Raw genomic sequence first — 23622 nt, 5'->3', positions numbered from 1 at the left:
ACGTTAATCAAAAATCAATGTTGACTTTGTATTTTTAGACCTTCTTTACAAAACTTCTTTGAAGGGATAACATGGAAACACGTGTTGAAAAGCCTTTGGCAGAAAACAATCCTCCCCGTGTGCGGCGCCTTCAGCCTCGTGTTTCAGGAGCGTTCAAACACGCCGTTAAAGCCGAGCGAACTGCTGCGGACGTGTTCGTCTCTGAGCTGAGGCTCGCGGCTCGCTGTCACTTTGACTAATTGGCTGCTGCGGCAGAGCAGGTGTGAGTCGAGCAGGTAGCAGGAGACGGATTCTCAAACGTCGCACCTGTTTCCAGCTCTGACGTGCAGCCAAACCGTCAACACTGATCAAACGAGCAGATTAAAGCAGCGAGTATCTCCTTCTACAGTTTGTCTTCATCAGTTTTAGTCCAAAGTGATGAAATTAAAATACCTGTTTTGTTAAAATAAAAAACAGTCTAGTGTCGCTCACCTCTCTCCAGGTCACATTCTGGCGACGACGCTCCGCTGCACTCGCTGCGAGGCCCGAGCACCGGCGAGATGAGGCCGAAGTCGGACAGCGACACGGTGGTGGGAAGGTCCAGGCTGGAGGGCCTGGACAGAGGAGACGGAGAGGAGGAGGACGAGGAGGGGGTGGGCGACGGAGAGGCGGAGGAGGACGTGCAGGAGGAGGTGGAGGACGAGCTGGCGAAGGGGCAGGGCGACAGGAGCTCCTGAGGGCTGCTGGGAGACGAACCCAGGCTGCAGGTGGAGCGCGTCTCCGAGTCTTCCTCCGACATGATGCTGCTGCCGCCACAGGCCTCGTCATCGAAACACACCGACGCCACTGCAGGAAGACGGAGGGGGAAAGAGAAAGAGATGAAGAGCGAGAGAAAAAAAGGAGAAAGAAAAATGAAGGAAAACACGGAGGGAAAGAGTGCCGAGGAGGGTGGAGGGTGAAAGACGGATGTGAAAGGAGGCAAAAGAAAACAAGGAGAGATGTAGTGATGAGGGTGAAAGAGGAAGAAGGGAGAAAAGGATGGAGGGAAAGAGGTGGGGGTAATGAGAAGAGGAGAGATGTAAAAGGGAAAGAATGATGTAGGATGGAAGGAAAGAAAGGAGAAGATAAAAAGGGAGGAAGGAAAAGAGGAGATAAGAGAGAGAGGAGGAGGGACAAGGGAGGAAGAGAGCAGTGAAGAGAAAAGGAGGGATGAAGGAAAAAAGAGGGAAAGGTGGAGAAGTGTGAGTATGAGCAAACAGAGATCAAAGATGAACTGAGAGGACTGTTTCTTTTTCCCTGGCACAAATCAAAGCACCCGAACGCACCGTCGGTGTTCCTTCTGAGCGCGCATTAACTCGTAATCATGGCGTCTGCGTCGGGCCGGACGCCTTCGCTGCGCTGCGGTTAGAGTCGAGGCTAACATTTCCATTTTCCTCCCTGCTCTTGCTTTTCTTTCTGCAGTCGTGGTGCGTTTATCTCTCTGTCACAGCGCGGAAAAAAACGTTTCAGAGGCCTGAAACGAGGGTTTGGACTTAAGAATGAGGGTTTGAAAGTAATTTAATTAGTTTATGTGTTTACGTCTGTCGTGCTCCACTCGTTCTGTTTCCTCTGAAGGGAAAAACTTTGGCTCCTGTCAGACTTTCCAAGAATCACAAAGCAGGAATTCAGAGAAACAGACAAGAGCTCAGTGTGTCGCTGCTGAAGAGTCTGACTCCTCTTCATCAGCCTCACAGGAGCCACAGAGCTTTCACAAATCTATTCAGTGTTAGTTTACTCTCACATATCAAACACTGAGTGTGTGTTACTGTAAACGCAGCACAGACTCAGGTGAGCCTGACGTGTAGTCACCAGGTGAGCTTCCTGTGGAGGTGGACAGCAGAGCAGCGGGTCCATCGAGTTCACGTCACGAACATCGGCACAACCTGAATGAAGAATGACTCACTGGATATTCCGTCGGACTCCATCTTAAAGGCGGAGATGTCGTCTCCAGAGACGCTGTCCCCCTCGGCGCCCACGCCGCGCCCCCGCGGGCCCATGGCGGTGCTGCGGCGCCGCTCGTGGATCTCGTCAGAGATCATCTCCAGGTTCCTGAGGGCCGTCTTGTACTCGCCTTTGGCCCGAGACAGTTTGGCCTGCCGCTCGTCCACGTTCTTCTTCAGGTTCTGGAGAGAGAGGAGGGTGATGATGAAGGTCACAGAGAACACAGCAGTGACTGTGATGAGACTGCGAACGCCACACAGACGTCCATTTCTGTGACTTTATTTAAAGAAGGAGGACGTGCAGGGACAACGTGGACACCTGAACATCAGGTGACAGACGACACAAACATCTGAACCACTTCAATCACAGGAGCATTCAGAAATGTCACTGAAGAGTGATGATGAAGAGCGAGTGACGCTCTTCATCCTGAACAGTTCAACTTGATCTCAGCCTGAAGCACAAAGGCAGCGTCGACGCAGCGAGTCCACAGGCGAGGGGTGTAACCCTCGACCGGGCTCTGCTGCACGAACAGCATCAACATCATCGTCCTCAGAGGGATGAAGAGGGAATAAATCAGAGCTGAGCAGCCGTCACGTACCTCCAGCTGCAGGTAGTACTTCGCCTTCATCTCAAAGTAGGGCCTGCAGAGGAGGAGGAGGAGGAGATTAGATCAGAGGGGAAAAATACTGAGTAACCCAGAAAAAGAACAGTACCCACATCATCATCATCATCATCATCATGGCAACCTGGAGGAAGAGAGGGAGGGGGAGGGGCTGTGATGTCAGTGAGCGAGCGCCACCGAGCAGATTAACACCCCGCTGAGAAGAACACACTGAGCTAATGACAAGACGTGAGGCGAGCGTTCCTCTCCAGAAACACGTCACCTCTCCTGCTTCCACAGACATTTACAGTCAACTACAGGAGAAATGTTTTACTTCCAGTCCTCCAGATCAAGTATTCAGACTCAGTATGCAAAACAACAATGTACTAATACTCAACAAGTACAAGTCCTGCATTCAAACGCTTCCATGAGCAGAAAGTCTGTAAATATCAGAGTCGTTGGTTGATTGTTACTGATGCGTTAGTCTGCAGAGGGAGAGCGTAACGAAGTACGTAATTAATATGTTTTCATCTGTGATTGATTTGGAGTGAAGTCAGGTGAGCGTGAGCAGCAGTAGCCGCCGTGGTGTCAAATCAAAGGACGGACATGTGACGTCTGAGAGCTGCAGGGAAGAAACCACCACAGAAATGTAAAATATGTGTGAGAATCGAGCGCAGTCCTCTACAGAAATACTGAAAAGGGGAATTCTGGAGTTTTTAATATCACATTTCCTTTTCAAAGCTGCCACCTGGAACTGATTCTGGGGTTCGGGTATGACGCCACATCATTTCCTTCAACCTGTGACTCTGGTGGAGGACTCCACCTCGTGACTGCACCCGATGCAGCCAGACTTCCCCTTTAACACCTGACTGTGTCACACAGAGCAGTTAGATGTGCTCATAGTTTCACTGCTTTAGAGTGAGGCCACTTTCAGCAGAACAGAGAAGAGCAACCAGCTGTAAAAACTGCTCAGCCGCAACCTTAAAGAGAACAGCAGCAGACCACGTGAGGCTGAACAGACGGGCCTGTTTTAACCAACCAGAGGCCACATCGTCTGACCGCCGGAACACCTGCACTCCATGAGAGAGAGGCTGAGCTCGGCCTCTCTCAGACTGACTGTTCGGGGTCTTAAGGCTCCTAAAATCAATCCCTGAGAGACTACGACAGATGACGTTATGCTGACGTGGACTTCACTTCTCCGTCTGCAGCTCGGCGCCTCGCTGTGACCACACGCCGGTCCAGCAGAGACCACGATTAACGGGCATGTAAACGGCGAGGCTGGAGGCTGGAGGCAGCTGAAACGCTGCTGCAGCAGACTGAGGCTCTTACTTGGACTTGTTGATGGTGCGTTTGAGTTTCTTCTCCAGCTGCTTCATGCGGCCGATCGCTGCCGTGTATTTGGCCGCCGTCTCCTTGTGCACCAGCTCGCTTCTCGTCTTGGTGTGCTCCGCCTCCATCACCTGTAACGGCCAATCAGAACAGAATATCTTAAACAGCCTGTTAAGTGTTTCATCAACTTTCTGTCGTATTTTATGGAAAGTTTGGAGGACAGAAGCAGTTAAACACAGCGTCCCATCAAGGTCACGAGGTTCAGTGCTTAATAGGACTCTAAACATGTGACTCCTGCCCACCAGCAATGATAATACAGCTCCCCCTCTCCCCCCTCCTCACCCGCTGGGTGGCGTGGTTCAGCATCTCCTGCCAGGCCGAGTCAAACTGCCGGTTGTCCTCCTCCAGGAGCCTCTGCTCGGCCAGGGAGATGGTCTCCTTGGCCGCCCGCAGCACCTCAGTGGCCCTCTGGAAGTCCTGGGTGGCCCTCTGGGCCTCCAGCTGGGCCTGAAGACGCACACAGACCATCCATCATCAGCCATGCACCTTGATTTATGCAGCTTTACCTGCATCTGATCCGACTGTAATATAACTATAATCATCTTCACTCCTCAGCTGTGAATGTCCTCTCACAGGCTCCTTCTCATCTTCAGACTGAACTCTACAGCATCTCCAAGAATCCACTGAGGTTTCTAACTGGTTTTTATGTTTTAAGTGGTTCCTGTTCTTACTGTTCAACTGTTTTTCCCTCCTGAGGAGCTGTTGTCCTTCAGCAAAGATTCACATGTGAAGAATCGAGTTCAGCAAGAGCCTCAAAGAGCCTTCATCATCGTCTTTTCTGCCACGTTAATTATTCAGCAAGCAGACGAACTCATGTTGATGTTTGTCTGATCAACAGTCCAAACCCAAAAATATTCAGTCTACAGTCACATCAAACACAGAAAAGAAGAAAATCCAGAGCAAGCTAATTGATTTTTGCTTGAAAAACAACTTCATGATCGACAAATATCGAATTTAATGTCAAATAATTTTCTGTCTATCCACTATTAATCAACCAGTTCATCGTTTTGTCAGATAAGACTTAATTCAAATAAAGTATTTATTGTTTTGAGGCGACACACAGTCATTTCATTTAGGAAGCTGATCAACACACACACACACACACACACACACACACACACACACACACACACACACACACACTGATGCACAGGTTGAGCCACTAATAAGCCGCAGCACATATTTAACTGTAGAAAACAGAAACTATCAACTCTATAGTTGGACAGCTGACACTTTCTGTCCAACAATAACATCTGCTGAATACTAGAAACCATCACCGTCTGTGTAAATTCAGATATCTGCTGCAGAGAGCAGGAGGTCAGCCGGGGAAACGTGATCAGAGACGTTTTTATTTTAACAAACAGCTGCTGACTGACGAGGTTTGTCTCAGATGTCCTCTGATACGCACCTCGATTTGTAGACTTATCAGCTGTAAATGAAGTGTTTTAAGTTGGGGAATCAGGTGCAGTTTCATCATTTCTGCTTATTTAAAAGTCTGTTTCATGTTCTTCACCCATCAGCAGCTGCAGTCTGGAGCTGATGTATCCTGAGGTATCTGTAATGATGACAGAGACGGTGACAGTGTCAGGCTGCTGCAGTCTGCGACGCTGCACAGTGCAGCATCCCTCTGACAGAGACAGACAGAGAGGACAGAGACACAGGCCGTGTCCCAGTTCAGCAGCACAGACGTCAGAGCGGCTCAGCGGGAGTTTGACGTTCTGGAGGACAAACCGTCCTCCTGAGCAGCAGTCTGTTCTCACTGCTGCGTTCGTGTTCTCTGACCCAGATCGCGATTCCAACTGAAACTACAGAATATTTTCTATAAAAAGCTGCCTGTGCGACCTCGTTTATAGAAGCATACATGAAAGTAACTCGTTACGTTTACTGCTTACAGCTTTAAAGTGGAACTGATGCACACAGTTTAGCTTCACAGGCTAAACTCAGACTCCTGAAGGCTCCACTTCACAGCCATTAAGGAGATGAGCTTCAAACAACCACATGAACACGTCCACCAGCTGTTGGCTTAAACCAGAAATAACGTGACGCCAGCACCAGACTGTCTGCTGCGCTTCTTAAATCTCGAAATGATCCAGAAAGTGGTGAAACCATCTTTGCCGAGCATTTCATTTACCAGTTAGACCAGCTTACATAATTAACATCAGTCAGCTTCTGTTGAAAACATCTGCTCACCAGTGAAATCAACGGATGTTGTTTCATCTTCTGGCTTGTTAAGACTTGTTAAGAAGATTGCCTCATTAATTCCAGTCTCCATCTGAAAACAGCTCGTTAATCAGCCTGTACGTGTTTTCCTCCCCACACGCAGGCTGCTACAATCATCACACACTTCACGAAGAAGAAATTAAATTATGTGGTTCAATCTAACATCAGGCCGGCTCGTCTTCCGTCACCGAACGCTTCAGCTCTCACTGTCAGCAGCGCTGAGCTAATCCTTTCCTTCCCTTTTCTCATGTGTAAGCTTCAACTTTAACCCAGAGTCAGTTGTTCGTCTGTCACTGGACCACAGAGAGGGGATGTGTGTGAGCAAACATGACGGTATAACAGTATTAAATGTGATGAATCATCTCTCTGAGAGCCCGACACTTCAGGCTGAAGTTTTGAGGCAGACACCTGGACTCAGAGCTGAGCACGAAGCGGGGAGGGAATAAAGCGATGCGGACTGATGAAGTGCTCAGCTGACGACAGCTGACTGAATATTAAACCAGAAGCTGATTCTACTGACCCAGTTTATGCCAACTCGCTCAGTCACTGTAGAAACTTTGCTGTGTGTCTGTGGAGCTCTCTTCACGTCCGTCTCCGGAGGAGTTCAGCCGGTTATAAACCAAATCCAACATCTTACAACCATCACAGTTTGGGGAAAAACAGTGGAGTTAAAATAAAGAGTATCTGAACAAAGAGGATAAGAGTGTTTGTCTGTGGAGAATCTGATTCCAGCGCCTCACTTTGATTTGATTTGATTTGATTTACATTAAACCGATGCAGTCAATGCATCCTGACACTTAAACTCACTGAGTGTTTGTAAAAACGTGCCATCTATCAGCTCTTTCAGTCCACAGGTCAGACTGTCTCTCGGTCAGCCCCTCGCCTGCAGACGCTCTGACATCACCACATGCTCGCTGTAATGTCGTTAGCGATGCTCATCAACGTGCCAGCGCAGCAACATGCAGACAGCCTCTGCCTTGTTTCCGTCATGTGTTCGGCTTTGTGCTCCGTGCTGCAAGCTTGCACATGCTGCCTGACGGACACAGAGAGCCGTGTGTTACCTACAGTAATGTCTCCTGTGGTCCAACATGAAGGCTGTGCTTCAGCCAACACGTGTCCACCATCGCATGCTTTTACTCTCAGACTGCATGTGGGAGTCGTGTTGTGCAGCTGCGAGGTTTTAAAAAAGGAAAAACTATTTTGCTGCTCTGATCTTAACTAGCCTTAATGCTAGTCTGTCACGTTAATGCTGATTTCTTTGCTAATAGGCTAATGCTAACACCAAGGACAGGGAACAATGGCGGGAGCTCGTTGTGGCTGAATGTCCCACAGGGAACAAATAGACTCAAGTCTGACGCTAACATGCTAAAGTTTAGCACTGTATCATGCTAACCGTGTGTGGTAACAAGCTAACAGCAGCATTGTGTCTTATGAACTGTGCACAAGCTAACACAACATCAACAGCGCTGTTTCAAGCTAAAACGAAATATTTGCATGTTATCATCTACTGTGAACACCTGCTGTTAGCAGGGATGCTAACGTGAGCTGAGGCTGTTCAGCTTCAGGTACTTTCAGATCTGTTGCCACCGTGTCTGCCAACCAGCAGCGTCATTGCGGTGGCGGCGGACAGTTGCAGCCAATCAGAGCAGCGAGCTGAACCAGATCCTACAGGCTGCTGCAGTACTGCATCTTCATCACCACAAAGCTTCAGACAGAGGACTGATTAAACATGAAACCACTGACAGATGCAACCATTTTCTTTCAGGTGACTTGAAATTTCTTTTGACGCCATCTTCAAGCCAAACTTGACGTTTTCACCGAGCAGAAGTGAAGATGTGAGAGGCCGTCCCTCCAGTGATGACAGCCTCACATGGCCACTGCTAAGTTTTAGGCCTGTTTTCCTCCTCTGCCTCCTCTTCCTCCTCCTTTATTCTTGTCACGTTGCCCACGAGAAAGCCATCCTACGCCCGTTCACTCCCCCCCGCCTCCCTCATTCTGTCAGCACAAACATTAAACACTCGGCTCGCTCTGCTTCAGTCACAAGGGAAAATATGAGGTCGTTTCTGTCCCAGTTTCAAACTCTTCTGTTTACTTACAGACTAATCAGCCTGTTTATGGTCTAGTTTAGATTTAACTGGTGACCAGTACACTTTTCTGGTACAGCATAGTTTTACTCTGAAAGCTTCATGTTTATTTGTGTTTTTCATGGTCGAGTGGTTTTATAAATGAAACCAAAATGTACAAAATAAAAGCACATCTGAGGTGAAGCGCGTCTGGTTTTCAGTCCCACTGAAGAAGCTTCAGCTTTTCCCCGTTTGTCCTCGTTTTCATCGCAGTGCCAACATGTCCGCAACAGGCTGCAGCGCGGCAGTCGTCCTTCAGAGGAGAGGGACAGAGACGAGTGGAAGGACGTAAAGGATGCAGAATGATGAATAAAAGGTCACTGCTCATAAGGGGAACTCCAGCCATCCCATCCAATAACTCTGATAATCAGCTCAACAATCAAAACGTGTCACATGGTGCGAGCTTCTGTCTGAGGGAGACGGACGTCCCCCGACAGCCGCCACCAAGTCTGCAGCATCTCTTTAAGAGGCAGCTCAGATACACTCCATGTGGACAGGAGGACAGAGCAACGTCTCAAAACGTTGGCGAGCTCCGTTAACCTCCGCGCTGCTTCACAGCTCGCAGCTACAGCTTCTGTTTGGTCTGAATGAGGTGACGAAAGGCGTCAGAAACACAGTGTGTCAGTTCTGCTTCTGTAAGGCCGAGTGTGTGCTGCGTCACACACTGAGCAAGCGTGACGAGAACAATCCTCAACTCCCTCATTTCTCTATTTCTGGCCTTAAATCGCCTCTTCCTCCTTCCTCCCATCTTCCTCCATCTAGTTCCGTCGGTTTCTCTTTCGGCTGCCCTCTAAACTCTCACCATGTCTCTTCAGCTTTGACGTTCTCTCCCTCCAGCTCTATCTTTATCTGCCCGTCTCCTTCCATCCGTCTCCATCGCTCGCTTCCACCTCTCCTCCATCACATCCTCTCTCCTCTGTGCTGCTCTTCATCTCTCTCCCTCTTTCCTTTCTTTCTCTCCTCTCTCCCCATCTGTCACTTTCTATATCCCACTTAATCCCTCTTGCTCGCCACGTTTCTTCCTTTCTGTCTGCTGCTTTTACGTTTCTTTCCCTCCATTTCTTGTTGAATCTTTCTCAGCATCTCTCTAATTTGCTCTGAGACTTCATATTTTAATCACTCTGCAGGCAGAGCGACGATCCTCCAGAGAAAAGCCAACGTGTAAGTAATGCAGAGCTTCAGAGGCCGAGCTGCGACTCGCTCTCCGTCCCCGGAAGAAAAGGCAATTTGGCTCTACAGCGCGTCAATTATTCAAGAGACCCTTAAACAGAGAAAACATGATTTGTCAACCGAAAGAGAAGAACGGAAAAAGAGGGACGTGAGCAGGAAGAGGGAAAAGAAAGATGGAATAAACGTACAGTCGTCCCAATTTTAGCAACCCTGATAAACTCCACCACCAAAGACAACCGACATCATGTGACGTCCTTCACTTGCAGGCAAATCGAGTCATTAACCATTAAGAAAAGGTTAAATATCATGAATTCTATATTGTTGAAATGATCTCGTCTCCGTCAGTGACTGAGTGTTAACAGGGACGTGCTTGTTGCTCATTTGTTTATAGATTTATGGGCTGTTTCTTTCAGGATCCTTGTAGGATTTTAAAAAAAGTCAAAGATGTCAAACTGTGTGCTGAGCTGATGAAACACAACTATCTGTGCCCAGGACTACTGACAACAGGCAAGACTGGAATAGTCACTAGTGTAGGAGGAGACAAAGCATACAGTATGCACTCCAGATGGGACAAAGACTACTACACAGCACATTTATTAATATTAGCAAGGCACCAATATGACGCCGACAAAGAAATTACACTGAATGTGGATCATCACGTCATCGCCGGTGGTCGATCCACAGAATCAGGTCAGTGCATCAGAGCTGATCTGGGACGCTGGATCAGCGCATCCCTGATTAAAATAACCCAAACTCCCCGAAAGGAATGAATCCCGTCCAGTTTAAGGGTTTATTCTTCCAATCAGTCTGAGTAAAAACATGGTTCCATTTCTAAGGAAATGCAACTGATGCACCAAAACTCAAAGCACCAAGTGACAAGCACAAGAACAGAGAAGCTTCATGGCTATTAAAAATTGAATATATATGTGTGACTTCAGTCAAACACACATAACGGCCTTCAGAACCTTTTATCGGTCAAAGCCCAGCAGAGGGGACGACATAAAGGAAGAGCGATGGGAGGACAGGCAGAGACGACAGATAGAAGTCTCATCATCAGTCAGAGCTGTCGAAGAAAGACGCCGCGGTGAGCCTGTAGATCATGAAAGACTTTCAGCGACCATCACATCGTCCTCACGGCGAGAAACACACGACACGCTCAGACTTTAAAGTCTCTCGCACGTTTCCTGCCATGTTCCTCCTTCACTCGTCCAGGAGGAACGGCTTGAAGACACGTCTTCACGTTCATGATAAGCGGTGAGCAGAGTGCTCAGAGGTATCAGGACAGACCGACCTGGGAGGACACCGTCTGTCCTGTGAGTCCAGGGATTCACAGAACCTAAACCTGTCTGCCAAAATGAAGCCAAGACAGGAGGCGTGGGTTTGGAGGAGACAGCATCTGTCTTCAAAGTGACCTGATTCGGCCACTTTTTCAGGAAATTCAATTATTTTATTATGAGCTCCTCAAACAAATCCGGGAATTAATGTCCTCTGAAGAGGAGGCACGAACATTCGATGGGAAACGTCCATGACAGACCGCGACTGAAGGCCACGCTGTAAACACGCCGTCCTCTCTGTCCCAGCATGCCCAGCTAACCCCAGCAATGTCGCCGTGTACTCCAGGAGAGAGGTGAACGAGCTGCGACTGGCCCAGATAAGAGAGGGAGCTTCAGGGTTGAACGAGCCGAAGATGACTTCAACAGCAGGGAGGAAGCAGGAGGAGGCCTCTGAAGTCAGCGTCACGGCTTTAATGGGGAAATTAACCCAGATACTCCAGACTCAGAGCAGGACTGCTGCGGTTATGAGATCAAAGGGAAAGTAACAGCACGCACCGACGTTTCAGGCAGGTTTAGTCGGCTCATGCATGTATTTTACTAAAAATCTGACTATTTCAATGACAAATGAAGCGCTTTAACACCATCAAGTACGATTTACATTTGCAGCTCCTACACTGGGACACAAATCAAATACGCTCAGTTCAGGTGGTGCACAGTCATGACAGCAGACCATCTGCTGCACCTGAGAAGCACGATGGCGTCTGTAGAGGATAAGAAATTTTCCCTTTGCTCACAGCGAGGTGGGGAGCAGAGCACAGCGCAGGTCGACGTCTTCAGAGGGAGAGCAAGGAAGCAGTTCGCCGAGTTTCCAGACGGCGGCTGTGCCCGCCATAGCTGACGTTCATAAACAGCTAAGCTAACGTTAGCATTGCATTTAGCCAAGTTTACTTGGTTGCACTGCAGAAGGTCAGTGGCGACAGAGGTCAAAGTTGAAGTGGGTGGGAATAAGAGTACAGGACAGCCTTCATCGGGGTCATCATGGACCACATGACAGAAGATTTAAACATGATGGTATGAAGCTAAATCATTGAGAAAGGGATAAAGGATGACAACATGTTGGGTCCATAAAAAGGAGAACGTGCTCTGAAAGCTTCTTCAGTAGTAACATCCGTGTGTGAAGACATGGGAGGATCCTCTAAATCCAAGCCAATGAAACGAAGACGAGTTGAACTGCACGCTCATCTCTTTGTATGCATGCAAGGAAAAAGCCCACAGTGAAGATCACATTCTTACACACGGCTGGATGTTCCTGAGTCATAGTCAAACGTACAAAAGGAAACTCCAAACTAACCACAGAGCGCCGTCAGAGCTGCTTCAACGACACGCCCGCCTGAGCTGTTATGCAACAGTTCACTGGCCAGTGGCATCACACAGCACAACACACATCCACTGCATTCTGGGAAGTCAACGCTTTGACCTTGCAGCAGCCTCCTCTGCCTCTCTGCCATGAATCCCTCCATCTTTCCCTCCATCCATCCACCCATCAGCATCATTCCCTGTAGCTGACGTCTGATGTGACATCTGCCAAAAACACTTCGGTCCAGCGGGGAGGGAGGGAGATAAACAGGAAGAGAGGGCGTAGGGAAGGAAAGCAGCTCGAGAGAAGGAGCAGAGTTATTTTGTGGTTTCATTCTGAACTGAATTATGTATTAATTCACTTTTAATTATATGTTCATGTCAGTATACAGAGTGGAATGAAAGGATGAGGCCCAGTCAGCATTTAGAACAGGAAAACAGCAAAATCAGTTCATCTCAGCACAACTGTGAGTGGATTCGCTCGTGGAGGTAAATCAACGCTTGGGTTTCCTGTTCAGTATCTGTGCATTTTGACCTTTGGATTTGCGCTGTTGTTCGGTAGCAGAGCTGACCTTTAAGGGAACCAAGAGCTGGAGCGAGCTACAGACGCATATTAGCTGAAGCATTCGTTTGTTTGGTGGGCTAAAGAAGAACGGTTTGCAGACAGGAGGAGGCACGAGTCGATGGGACGAGTATGTCTGTGGAATAAACTGAGCTTATTGTCCCGTCAGGAGCGGAGCTGATGGTTTTACTGTTACGACTGTTAGCATGGTGTGTTAGCTGTTAGCTCTGCAGCTACTGTAGCTCATCGCATGCATTAAGTGAAGCGTCCCTGTTGTTCTTCCTCGCCATCTTCCACCTCACCCTCTCCCTCCTTTCCCTTCTCACAGCCTTTCCTGCATCAGTTGCTCCTCTCTAAATCCAGCGTATCATCATCTGAACGCCCGGGATTTGCTCATTGTTTGGCCTCTTCTCCTCGTTAATCTCCAGACATCTGTTCAGACTCGGGCCACCGTCACGCTCGCCGAGGACACATCGAGCATCACGAGCAGGAGACGCTCGAGTTTAATGTCAAACCGAAAGAGCGGATATGTTTCACAACATGACGTTAGCCCATTAAAAGTCATTTTAACAAGCTTTTGGAGGTGTTTTGAACTGAGTGGTCTTTCAGTTATCAGCCTTTTATCGCAGTACGTCTTCACTGTGATGAGTGTTTATGTTATTTCTTACTAAAAGCAAAGAAATTCTTTTGAAACAAGAACTTTAACACTTATATAAACTACAGCTGCTGACTCATAGCTTTTTAAATGACCTGCAGATATGATGGTTATGTTGAGAAGAGACACAGCAGTTATTTTTAACACTCGAGTGGACCTCTGTGACGCGGTCAGGATGTGTTCTGGGCTTCTTCATCACGTTATGTTGGTCTGAAAGCCACAGACGCAGCCGTGTGTCCTCAGCTGCTCAATCTGCCTGCATTTGTCTTCCACCTCAGGGGGCCGAGGCTCGTTCTGCCTCAGCATCAGCCTCATCACAAGAACTCTCTTAAAAATCATCCCTCCCACCGCAAATTTCCTCCACGCTTGCTTCATCCCTCATCCCGATCATGTGCATTCCTCTCGTGAAGTCAATCTGCCTTAACGCCTCTCAAACTCCTCTGGCTCAGCAGACGTCGGCCAACCTGCAGACGCAGCGCGGAGCTGCAGCTGAGTGGGCTGCTGCTTTCCATCAGCGTCTGCAGGCACTGACTCATCCACTTTCAGAGGCTTTAATGCTTCGCTGTCATACAAAACCAGGAGATTCAGAGCGTTCACTGCTGCTCTGCTCCATCATCCGACCCTCATACGAACAGAACAACCAGCAAGTGTCTGGGTCCAAAAGGAGAACCAATGAATAATAATATAACAGCTGTCACCAACTGGATTCAAGGAAAGTCTTGAAATGCTCCTGGTGGAGATTTCCTCACGTACTGCATGAGCAGTGAGGAGAAACACACTCATGTCACCTGACGGCCTTATTTCCAGCTGCAGCCTGAGTCTTGAGAGGTGAAGCGGAATAAAAAGTGAGCCCGATGCATTTTTCATTACATTAAAAAACACTTCTGCTCAAGGTTTAATACGCAGTCAGCATTTAAAAACGTGCGTCTTCAAGGCGACGCGCACTCAGACACACTTTTTTGCCTCGTCGCCCTGACACACTTCCTGGACTGGTGCTCAGGTCATCGTTCAGTGTTTCTCTTCACCTGACAAACCTTCACCAGGGGGATCAAAGCGGGTTTGATTCAGACATCTTTCAGCGTGTCCGCCCAACGTGCCCTTGAGCAAAAGAGTCTCAAATTCAAAGGGCTCGGTCAGTTATGAAAGGAACATTTCAGACTGAAATCAATTCATTTCAGTGGAGTCAACGCCATCGCTCGATTCCCCTGAAGCGCCAAAGAAAACTCTTCCTGCTCTCAACCAACCACAGAGCGTCCTGACAGTGAGGACCCCTGAAGCAACGGAGGCCTGGAGAGTCCAAAATGGACGAGTCATGTGACCGAGCTTCCCGCAACACTGAAGTCAGAGGATGTGACCTGATAGAGCTGCGACTAACATCCTTTTCATAACTAATACATCAATGATTCTCAACTTTCTTCTTCTTCTTCATTTTCACAACAAATACAAAAGTCCGAGTTACATTCAAGATAAACGTTAACTTCTTTTTAACCCTTTTTCACAGCCTAACATGCCCTTATCTCATCTCTTGCCTCATTTACATTCAGCACGTTGTGTCATTTGACATTTCACCTACTTACAGTATGAGAGGTCTGAAAATGGAGGCAGTGCCCCCCCCAACACACACCCGCCTGGACATGAAATGAGAGGATGCTATGATTGGTTTCCAGGTCATTTAAGATCTAAAGTTTTAGGATAATGACGTGACGATGTTCAAAGTAAGACTATGTTTTCTTCTTCTCTGAGTCAGCCTGTAAAGGAGCTGAGGCCCAGAATGTGTCTCATATAATGTTTTTTTAAAATGTAGGAATTAAAAGTATTTTTAAGGCCATCAATTGAATTTAAAAAAAGACTTATTTTGTTTTCAGGCCCAAGGGGAACTCTTACTGTACTCCTGACTCATGAATCATTAGCTGCCAGCAGGATGCTGATATGCAAATGCAGATTATCCATCGCTGTCAGAGTTAGAGGTCTGTGTTTTATCGCCTATCTGGAGTCAAGGTCAAAGCAAATCGTTTGTCTCCACCCGCCCCTGCCGCCGCTCCCTGGGCGCTGCCTGCCGCTTATCTGCAACCGCAAATAATGTGTTTCTTATCAAACCGAGTGGGAGAGCGAGGGATGGAGCAGAGAGAGAAAGAGGAGATTCTTCTCAAAGAACGGGTAAACAAAACAGTGAGAGCAGGAAACGTGGAAGAGGAGGAGAGCAAGAAGGAGAGGAAGAAGGACTGAATAAAGAACAAGTTAGGACGGGAAGAAGATAAAGGCGGGGGGGGGGGGGGAGTCAGGACATAGGAGGTGGAAAAGGACAGAGAAAGAAGGAAACAGATCCAATAGTTAAAAACAAGCCGAGCTCAAATCAATCCCCAGTCATCAATAATCAAACCTCTGCTGAGGTCCAGCTGTGAGCTCCCACACAGCCACAGAGACACCCAGCGTGTCTCCGGCCGGAGATATTTTTAGCTGGCAAAGAATTGAAGCAGACGTCATCAAGGCGATCTGTGCGAGCTCTGCCTCATCGTGACAGGGGCCAATTACAAGATTCTCAAACGCTGATAACGGCTTCATTGGAAACATTAGACTCCCTCAGCGAGAAGGAAACAACATCCACAGCCTCCAACAAGCCACCGTTTGTTCTCCACTTCATCAGGTTCCAAAAGCCTTTTCCGCCATCTGCTCAGTGGAGCCGAATCTGTTTTCCTAAACGTCCACAGCATCGGGGAGTTAAAGATCTGGATGCCTTCAGGGGCCGGCGGCTCATTCAGAGAAAGATTAGATATGAACGACAAGGAAGACAAGACAAAATGGACAGACACTAAATCCCTCTGAGCCAGTTAGGGCCAATTTGTTCATGTTGGGCAAGACGGAGAGGCCACGATGCTTCTGCTCTGAAGGACCAGCTCCGTCCTCTGAACCAGACCCAAAGACATCAGCATGGAACAGAGCATGAAATGAAAATGAAGAGCCTTCACACAAACAGAGTCACCTGCACGAAGCAGGCTGGTTTCAGCACTGTGCTGACATCATTACATGATTAATCAGTGATTTATCAAGAAAACACGTGTTGGTTCAACTTCCTGAACGTGGAGATTTGCTGCTTTGCTCTCACTGTACACTGTGTGCCTGTGAGATTTGGACTGCTCATTATGGGATTTTCCACTATGTCCCAACATTTTACAGACAAAATGATGAACTGAAAACATAATCATAGGATTAAACAATTGATAAACAATAGCCGTAGCTCTACGTTGAGCTGAAAAATGGCTCCTTCCTGTGCTGAAGCCTTGGCTTTAAATGCCTGGGTGTTAGTCAAACAGTGAGTTACTGCAGAGATCTGATAAAAGCTCCACTGCAGCCTGTAGCCGTCAGAGAGGGAAAGACAAAGAGACGAAGTGAGGGACGGACAGAGAGAGACGAGTGATGAGAAGATCTGAGAGCAGAGCAAGGCCGGCTTCCCAAAACTGACGTTTATCCTTCTCTGTTGATACGAAGCATAACAAACACTGAATCTGCCCTTGGTGGCGTTCGGAGAGCGAGCGCAGATGAACGCACCAGATGGGAAATGTTTATACAGGCCAGTGGATTCGGCTACGGCGAGGTTAGAAAAGCTGGCTCTGATTCCAGAGACGCTGCTTTCAAAGGTCCGACCTGCTGAGGAAACATGGACGGGGAGATAAATCAGCAAAGCGCCGTCGAATGAGAGTCTTCAAACAGAGAAAGAGCAGAAACATGAGCAGACTGTGTCAACGGACAACATAAAAAAGCTACGATAGGGCTCTATTACTGCTGTGCTCATCCATCTGATGCTCCTGTGCCAAATACATTTCAGTGAACGATCAGCTAACAGCAGTCTTCAGACTAAGAGCAGACACTGGCTCTGCTTGATCAGGGCCCAGAGAAAACTGGACAGAGAAGACAGCCGGTGCAGACTGAAGCAACGCGAGGATGATGAGCTGTACGTGTTGATGAACGACCAGGCAGAGCTCCAAGTTTCAGACTCCACTAATCCACGTGTGCTGCTCTCGACGCTTCGTGGCAGCAGGACAACAGCATCCCGGTTCAAACCGAAAGCGTCTCTGAGCTTCAGCAACACGGCGGACTGTGCTGGTGAGGAGGGGTGCAAATAAAACACCATCCAGGAAGTCTGAGAGACCGATCCGTCGGTCTGAAGGTTTATCTGACGCTCAAACAGCGTGCGGGGCTTTGTGACACCACTCTGAAAATACATCACGCTGGAAACTATCTCTTGCTGTGACAATCGCAAAGTAAACAGTAGAAATACGCATCTGAAATATCGCATCGCATTATGGAAACACAGTCAGATTACGTGTACACAGTGTACACACTGTGGTAGAGTATACACACTCTGTCACCACCAGATCCAGTCTAACTGGAGACCAGAGTCCTTCCAGACCTTCCCTCTTACCTTGATGGGACAAGGGAAATAAAGCTCATCCTTACCTGCCTGAACTGTCCCCAGTTTCATCCCTTTAATGTCAAACATTAACATCTTCACACTGCCAACAAATAAGGAAATCCACAGATGGTTGTTCTGTAGCGTCCACGTTCCTCTGCTGATAAATGAAACCCCAACTCGTCAATTACGATGAGCTTTGGGAGGGCTGGACCGGCCTGAACACCAGATGGTCAGAATCAGCATCTTCACAGCATCTTTAGAGCTGGAAGGTCAAGGAGTCTCTCTCTGAAAGTCTCTCTCACTCAGCAAAGCTAGCAAAAGTGGGTCATCTCCACGAGGAGTCGAGCTAAAATCTCCTAAACTTCAACTGATTTTTTTTTGTCAGAGCGATGTCAAGCTAAATTAGCCTGTCTGGTCCTGTAGAGAAGATTAATGCAGCATCACTGACAGCCAAGTCCAAACTGTTTCTGTGGAGGATCCAAACACTTCCCTCGCAGAGTGAAACAGTGATGTTGGATAAAAGGTTCTGCCTCCCTGGAGGAAACCTTGATCTTCTTCATTTCTAACTGTCACGTTCATCTTCCTCTTACTCCCCATCACCTGCTTCATTTCAGCTTATTCCATTTTTTATTTTTGGCTCTACCACCTCGACCTATTTCTGCACTTTCCATACATGACATTTCTAAAGAGACCACAAAGAACCATCCACCACACGCTCTCTGAGCACTGGAACCAAATCTTTGAATCGTCGACTTGCGGCACATTTTACGGCGCATGCAAAGCTGCTACCGGCACATGCTGAGGAAATGAAAGTGAATGTCGAGAGGAGACAGAAATAAATCAGGCCAGCAGGTGAGCTGACAGGTAGAGGGAACGAGAACAATCACATGCTGTACATCCTCATCTCAGTTCCCCGAGGACCAAAGCAAACGAGACGCTCGGTACACCACAGCCACGAGACCAGCTCGAACTGAGCAGCATCTGAATGACGGGGTCTCAACCAAAAGAGTTAATGCTAACAAAGTTGGTTGTTCAAATCCCCATGTGAGCCCAATACGCTAAAAACAAAGCTGCAAATGATTTGGATCAGGTCAGCTGCTAAACTTAATATATTTTCAGTTGTGTAAGAAACCTCAGAATAAATAAGAAAGACGTGTCGTTAAAGTCAAAGATGGCATCAAACCACAGTTTATTTCCATCTTAACCAGGCTGAGCGTCTTTGATCTCTTCAACCATTTTGTATTTTTGGCCACAAATGTGATTAATCTCTCCTTAAACACTTCCATGTGCTCCTTAATCACAATAACAGCAGCAGTTTAAAGGGGTTAAAAAAGGACGCAGCTGAAAAAGCAGAAGTCCGACCGCAGCGTCACTTCACAGAAACTCTTTCACCACTGCCTGTGTTTCAGCACTCGGTGGAAATTACCCCTCATTTTAATGCAAATTATTAAATTATTATTTAATGCATGGACAGCCATTCCCACATGAGCCGAACCAGAACGTGAGGCAAGAACGCGACATAATGAAGCCTTTCAGAGCCTCGGCCCATGCACTTCCTGGCTGAGTCCTTACAGCTGTGTGGGCTCTTATCGAGATGTGCAGGTGGCTGCTTCCCCCTTTATCTACAACATGCACACACACAACCACACAACCACACAACCACACAAACACACAAACACACAAACACACAGAGCTGCAGCAGGACTGAAAAGGGAACTGAGATCATGGTCTGAAATGAGTGTGTAGTTCCTCCTCGTCAACAATTTTACATTGTGTCCAATTTCTGGTTGATGATTAAAGTTCATGGATGAAAATTCTTCTTCCTCGACGAGCAACATCTACAGGATGGACAAACGTTTGTGGCAACCAATGAGATGTCACTGTTATCGTGATGATTGATCCATGGAAAACACGTCTGGGCCTTTGCAATTCAACAATGCAGCTCAGTTCTTACTCATCCATTTATTACTAACCCATTATCCCTATCATCATCATCATCATCATCCCCATTATCATCATCGTCGTCATCATCATCCATTCATACAGAAGTATAACTCAATGGAAATTCCCTCTAAGAGTAACAAGGCATTCCCACATTCACTAATTGTTTCCAGACGTTAATCTCTTGACTTAACTGTCATTTAAAGGTATGAACTTCTGTTGACTGACCTGTCTGGCCAGCCTGCGGGCGTCCCAGTAAGGCTTGGACTCCTCCACAGCCTTGCCGATCTTCTTCACCAGTTCGTCCAGTTTCACCGTGGCCTCGACCAGAACCGATCGGAACTTCTGCCTCGCATCCTGAAAGAGAGAGAGGGAGAGGGACTTGTTTGAAGACTCAACTGAGCTTTTACAATGTCTGATGATGAAGATTAAGCATCTAAAAAACTACAAAACGTGTGTGTCAAATTGTACTTAGTCAGATAACCTGTAGCTCAACACAGCTCAATGTTGGATTAAATCAGATGTTGTTTCTCAACACTCGTCAATGCCCACCCTTTAAAAACGATTCACCTTTACTTCTGAAAGGCCACTCGACCCTTGACCTTCATCTTTCCAGCTGCTGAATGAAACCTGTTCTACTGCTGCCTCTGCTAGGAGTCACAGCTGATAAACATCACCAGAGTCCCGAGATAAATCCAACAAAAGTAGGTCTAAACACTGGAAAAGAAACATCAGCACCCAACCATTAAACTGAATATAATCCGGGCAAAGTATTTTCACCATGTGCCAGATAAAGCTGACGGTTTTCCTGAGAATAAGTGTCCTATTAAACACAGAAAAAGCCAAGACCAAGACCTGGAATCTGTTGACCGGCGCCTGGAAAAAGCTAATGTCCACTACAATGTTGTTAAGTGGTACGAAGCAAACTGTTTGTTCTGTCATAGAGAGATTTGTTTGTTCATTGGTACTCAAGGGGAATTTCTCAGGCTGGTATGCATTTAGTTATGAAATTCCCTCACGCTTGTCTAATTTGCATGAAGGGTACAGACCTTTTTAAGAACAAAAAGAGCAAGTGGAAGCAAAACAGCTCAGAAACTTCGTAGATCCCTGTAGGGAAATTCTCTCTTTAACTGAGCAGTCAGAGCTCTACAAGCAGGATCAATGATGGGTACCTCATCTTCCTATATGGCGAACTAGGTGACTAGCTACATCATCAATTTGACCGAAACTACTGTATGCTATGACAAATTCCCCTTAACTAACCACGATCCTCGCTGCTGCTGTTCGAGGATCACTGACGTGCAGGGGTATTTTCTGTTGATCCAGAGCACAAGTGTTTGTTTATGGTTCCATGTTCATTAGAAATTCTGTGGACATGAGATGTAGCTGCGAGACAGCTGGTCTCCTGCTGATAAAAACAACCTTCTGTTGAACTTTAAAACTCAGAGACCCTGCGAGGCCAGTGACTGGGGATCTCATTAAAACAGGCTGCACTGTATTTGAAGAAGGTGCACAATGTTTCCTTGTGGGTAAAAATGATGTATGCAGTCACCAATGAAAGTCAACAGATTCACTGCAGCGTATGAGTGATGGCAGACAGTCTGTACCATCTGAACTGAACATTCACAGGATTTACATTGTAGCCATTAGAGCTTAGATCCTGGAATTAGGATTACAAACTAATTGTGGGTGTTGAGTTACTTAGTTTACTAATTATCTGATCATTCGCTAAATCCTTCCAACCTTCCTGCGACTGTCCAATCATATCTTATTTTAACAACCATGACTAAGCACGACAGGCCAAGCCAAGCTCTGGACACGTAAACATACTAAAGATGTGCACCAGGTTTTGATTCATGCCGTTTCCTGAAGTTGACCTGAGATCATTTTGACGAACTCAGTGGTTTGTCCTCACTCTCAAACCCTCTTCTCGCTTTAAAGTTTACATTAGATTAGATTAGCTGGTATTGTCTCCCTTAGGGAAAATGTGTCTTGGGTGTTTGAGAGACACAGTCCCCATAGCAGCACACATGTACCATTAAACTAGAGTAAACATGTAGTAACACACCCAAAGAGCATTGCACAATGTCCTACACCAAAACATAAAAGTGAACAAAAGCAAAACGCAAGTCCCAGTAATTTAGATGTATTTCCACAGTAAACAAGGGAAACAGACAACTTAAATTAGATCCAAATAACCTGTAAGATCTTTTTTGCATCATTACACAGCATTGACTTAGCATGGTAGCTTTCATGTAGCAAACAAATGCATATTTAAGGTCCATTTGCCTGTTTCTCATTCAGTCAGCTGGAAACATTAAAAAGTCAGCCGAAGACCGACTCACAGAGCTAATATCGCTTTGCTAGCTGGCCATAGTTGCCAAATCTGCAGGTGACAGGCGTCATGTCAGCCGAGAGAGCAGAGCAAGGAAGCCGTTGTTTCCAAAAATACCACAAAAAATACCACAAAGCAGTGATAGAAAGTAAAGCCCGCCTGTAACTCAGGAGCTGGGTTGGTGAATGGCTCATTGGGTGAAGAACAAATTACCGTATGCACAACCGTTTGCATTGTCAGGCAGCCGCTAATCCACTTGGATTGGATGAATTGGACCAAAGGCTGAATTCAATTTCAACTGCTCAAAAACAGTGTTTCATCGTAAACCTGTTGAACTTTAAAGACGGTCTAAAAAAGGAAGCTCATGACATTTGATGCCCCAATAAAGCTCAACCTTGTTTAACCAACAGGAGACCCCAGCCAAAACCCACTAACTGACAAACTGTATTAGTGTTTCATCGGGGTCACAAGAGGCTGCAGCTGAGAGGCTTTCAAACACGAAGGCACAACAGAAAGACGGCTGGATTTCACCTTCAGTTACAACAACATCGATTCGACTGGACTTATTCCAACTCACCAACTAATCAATTAACCATTTCAGCACTAAAACACACTGCACGCACGCGAAAGAGGAAGCTAGATGATTCAGAGTACAGTTGTTTTTGTGATCCAGCACACTGGACTTAAAGCGCTGACCTTCAGCTTTAAGGGAAGGAAGGAATCGTGACCTTTTCCACTCTTTTTGACTGTCACACAGTTCCCACTCAGTTTGTCAAATGTGGATGTGAACGCCCTGAAAATTAGGGTGAAAGTCAGCAGTTTAACCTCAACATCATTGCTTCATTTCAAAGCCAATGCAAGACTGTCCAAACACTGACTGCACACATGACACGTGTCAAAGGTCATGAAGCCACGCAGCCGAAGGTTAGAAGAAAGAAAGCTGACAAAATGAATTTTAAACAGTCACAAGGGCACGTCCTCGTCCTCGTCCCTGTCCCCTCCGCATCTCCCCGTCTCTGTGACTATGCTGATGTGGATGCAGACTGCAGTGCAGAGTCTCCGTCCTCCCTCTCAGGGCTTGGACGCTCACACTGACGCACTTCACCTTGTCAGCAGTGCCCTGAGGTGTTGTGTCGAGAACTCCTGCTAAATTAAATGAAATTAGCATCACTGCTATGACAGCGCATTAACTTCTTCACATCACAGAGGTAACCATGACACTCGGCTCCTCGTGACTGCGGTCGCTCTCCCCGTTCCTCATCAGCAGTACGAGAGCTTCACATCAAACGGCTCAGTGGGTCAAACTGCGTGACACAATCCGCTTCAATCCATGAGCGAAACTACAGGGAGCGCTGTCAAACAGGAAATCTGCATAGATTGAGGGGGAAGAGATTAATCCTGGCCGGGAATCAGCAGAAGATTTAAGCACCTCGTATGTTACGCGAGCCAACAGAGACATTTGACTTTAACAGGGATATTCAGGGTCACGTCCTGCCATTAAAAGCATCTGAAACAGTAAAACCTCCTCGAAAGGCTGAGGAAGCTAAGGCTGCATCTGAAAGGTAGCGCCATTATTGATTAGCTCGACAATTATTTTCATAAATAATCAAATAATCATCCAACAAC

The 23622-nt window shown here is 47.0% G+C and overlaps 1 protein-coding gene across 1 annotated transcript in view; it reads right to left on the bottom strand.

Moving 5' to 3' along the window:
• sh3bp5b (SH3-domain binding protein 5b (BTK-associated)) overlaps positions 1 to 23622 on the bottom strand; it is a 28550-nt gene that overhangs the window by 1258 nt on the left and 3670 nt on the right. Inside the window, exons 3-8 of the mRNA XM_076737705.1 lie at positions 19890 to 20018; positions 4232 to 4396; positions 3890 to 4020; positions 2558 to 2600; positions 1922 to 2141; positions 472 to 825 (exon numbers count right to left, since the gene is read on the bottom strand). Coding sequence (XP_076593820.1) covers positions 472 to 825; positions 1922 to 2141; positions 2558 to 2600; positions 3890 to 4020; positions 4232 to 4396; positions 19890 to 20018 — 1042 coding nt within the window. The remainder of the gene's footprint in view (positions 1 to 471; positions 826 to 1921; positions 2142 to 2557; positions 2601 to 3889; positions 4021 to 4231; positions 4397 to 19889; positions 20019 to 23622) is intronic.

This window comes from Chaetodon auriga, chromosome 8 (assembly GCF_051107435.1).
Source record: "Chaetodon auriga isolate fChaAug3 chromosome 8, fChaAug3.hap1, whole genome shotgun sequence".
NCBI classification, from domain to species: domain Eukaryota; kingdom Metazoa; phylum Chordata; class Actinopteri; order Chaetodontiformes; family Chaetodontidae; genus Chaetodon; species Chaetodon auriga.
The sequence above is the reverse complement of the archived record's forward strand: the minus strand, read 5'-3'. Positions and strand labels throughout refer to the sequence as shown.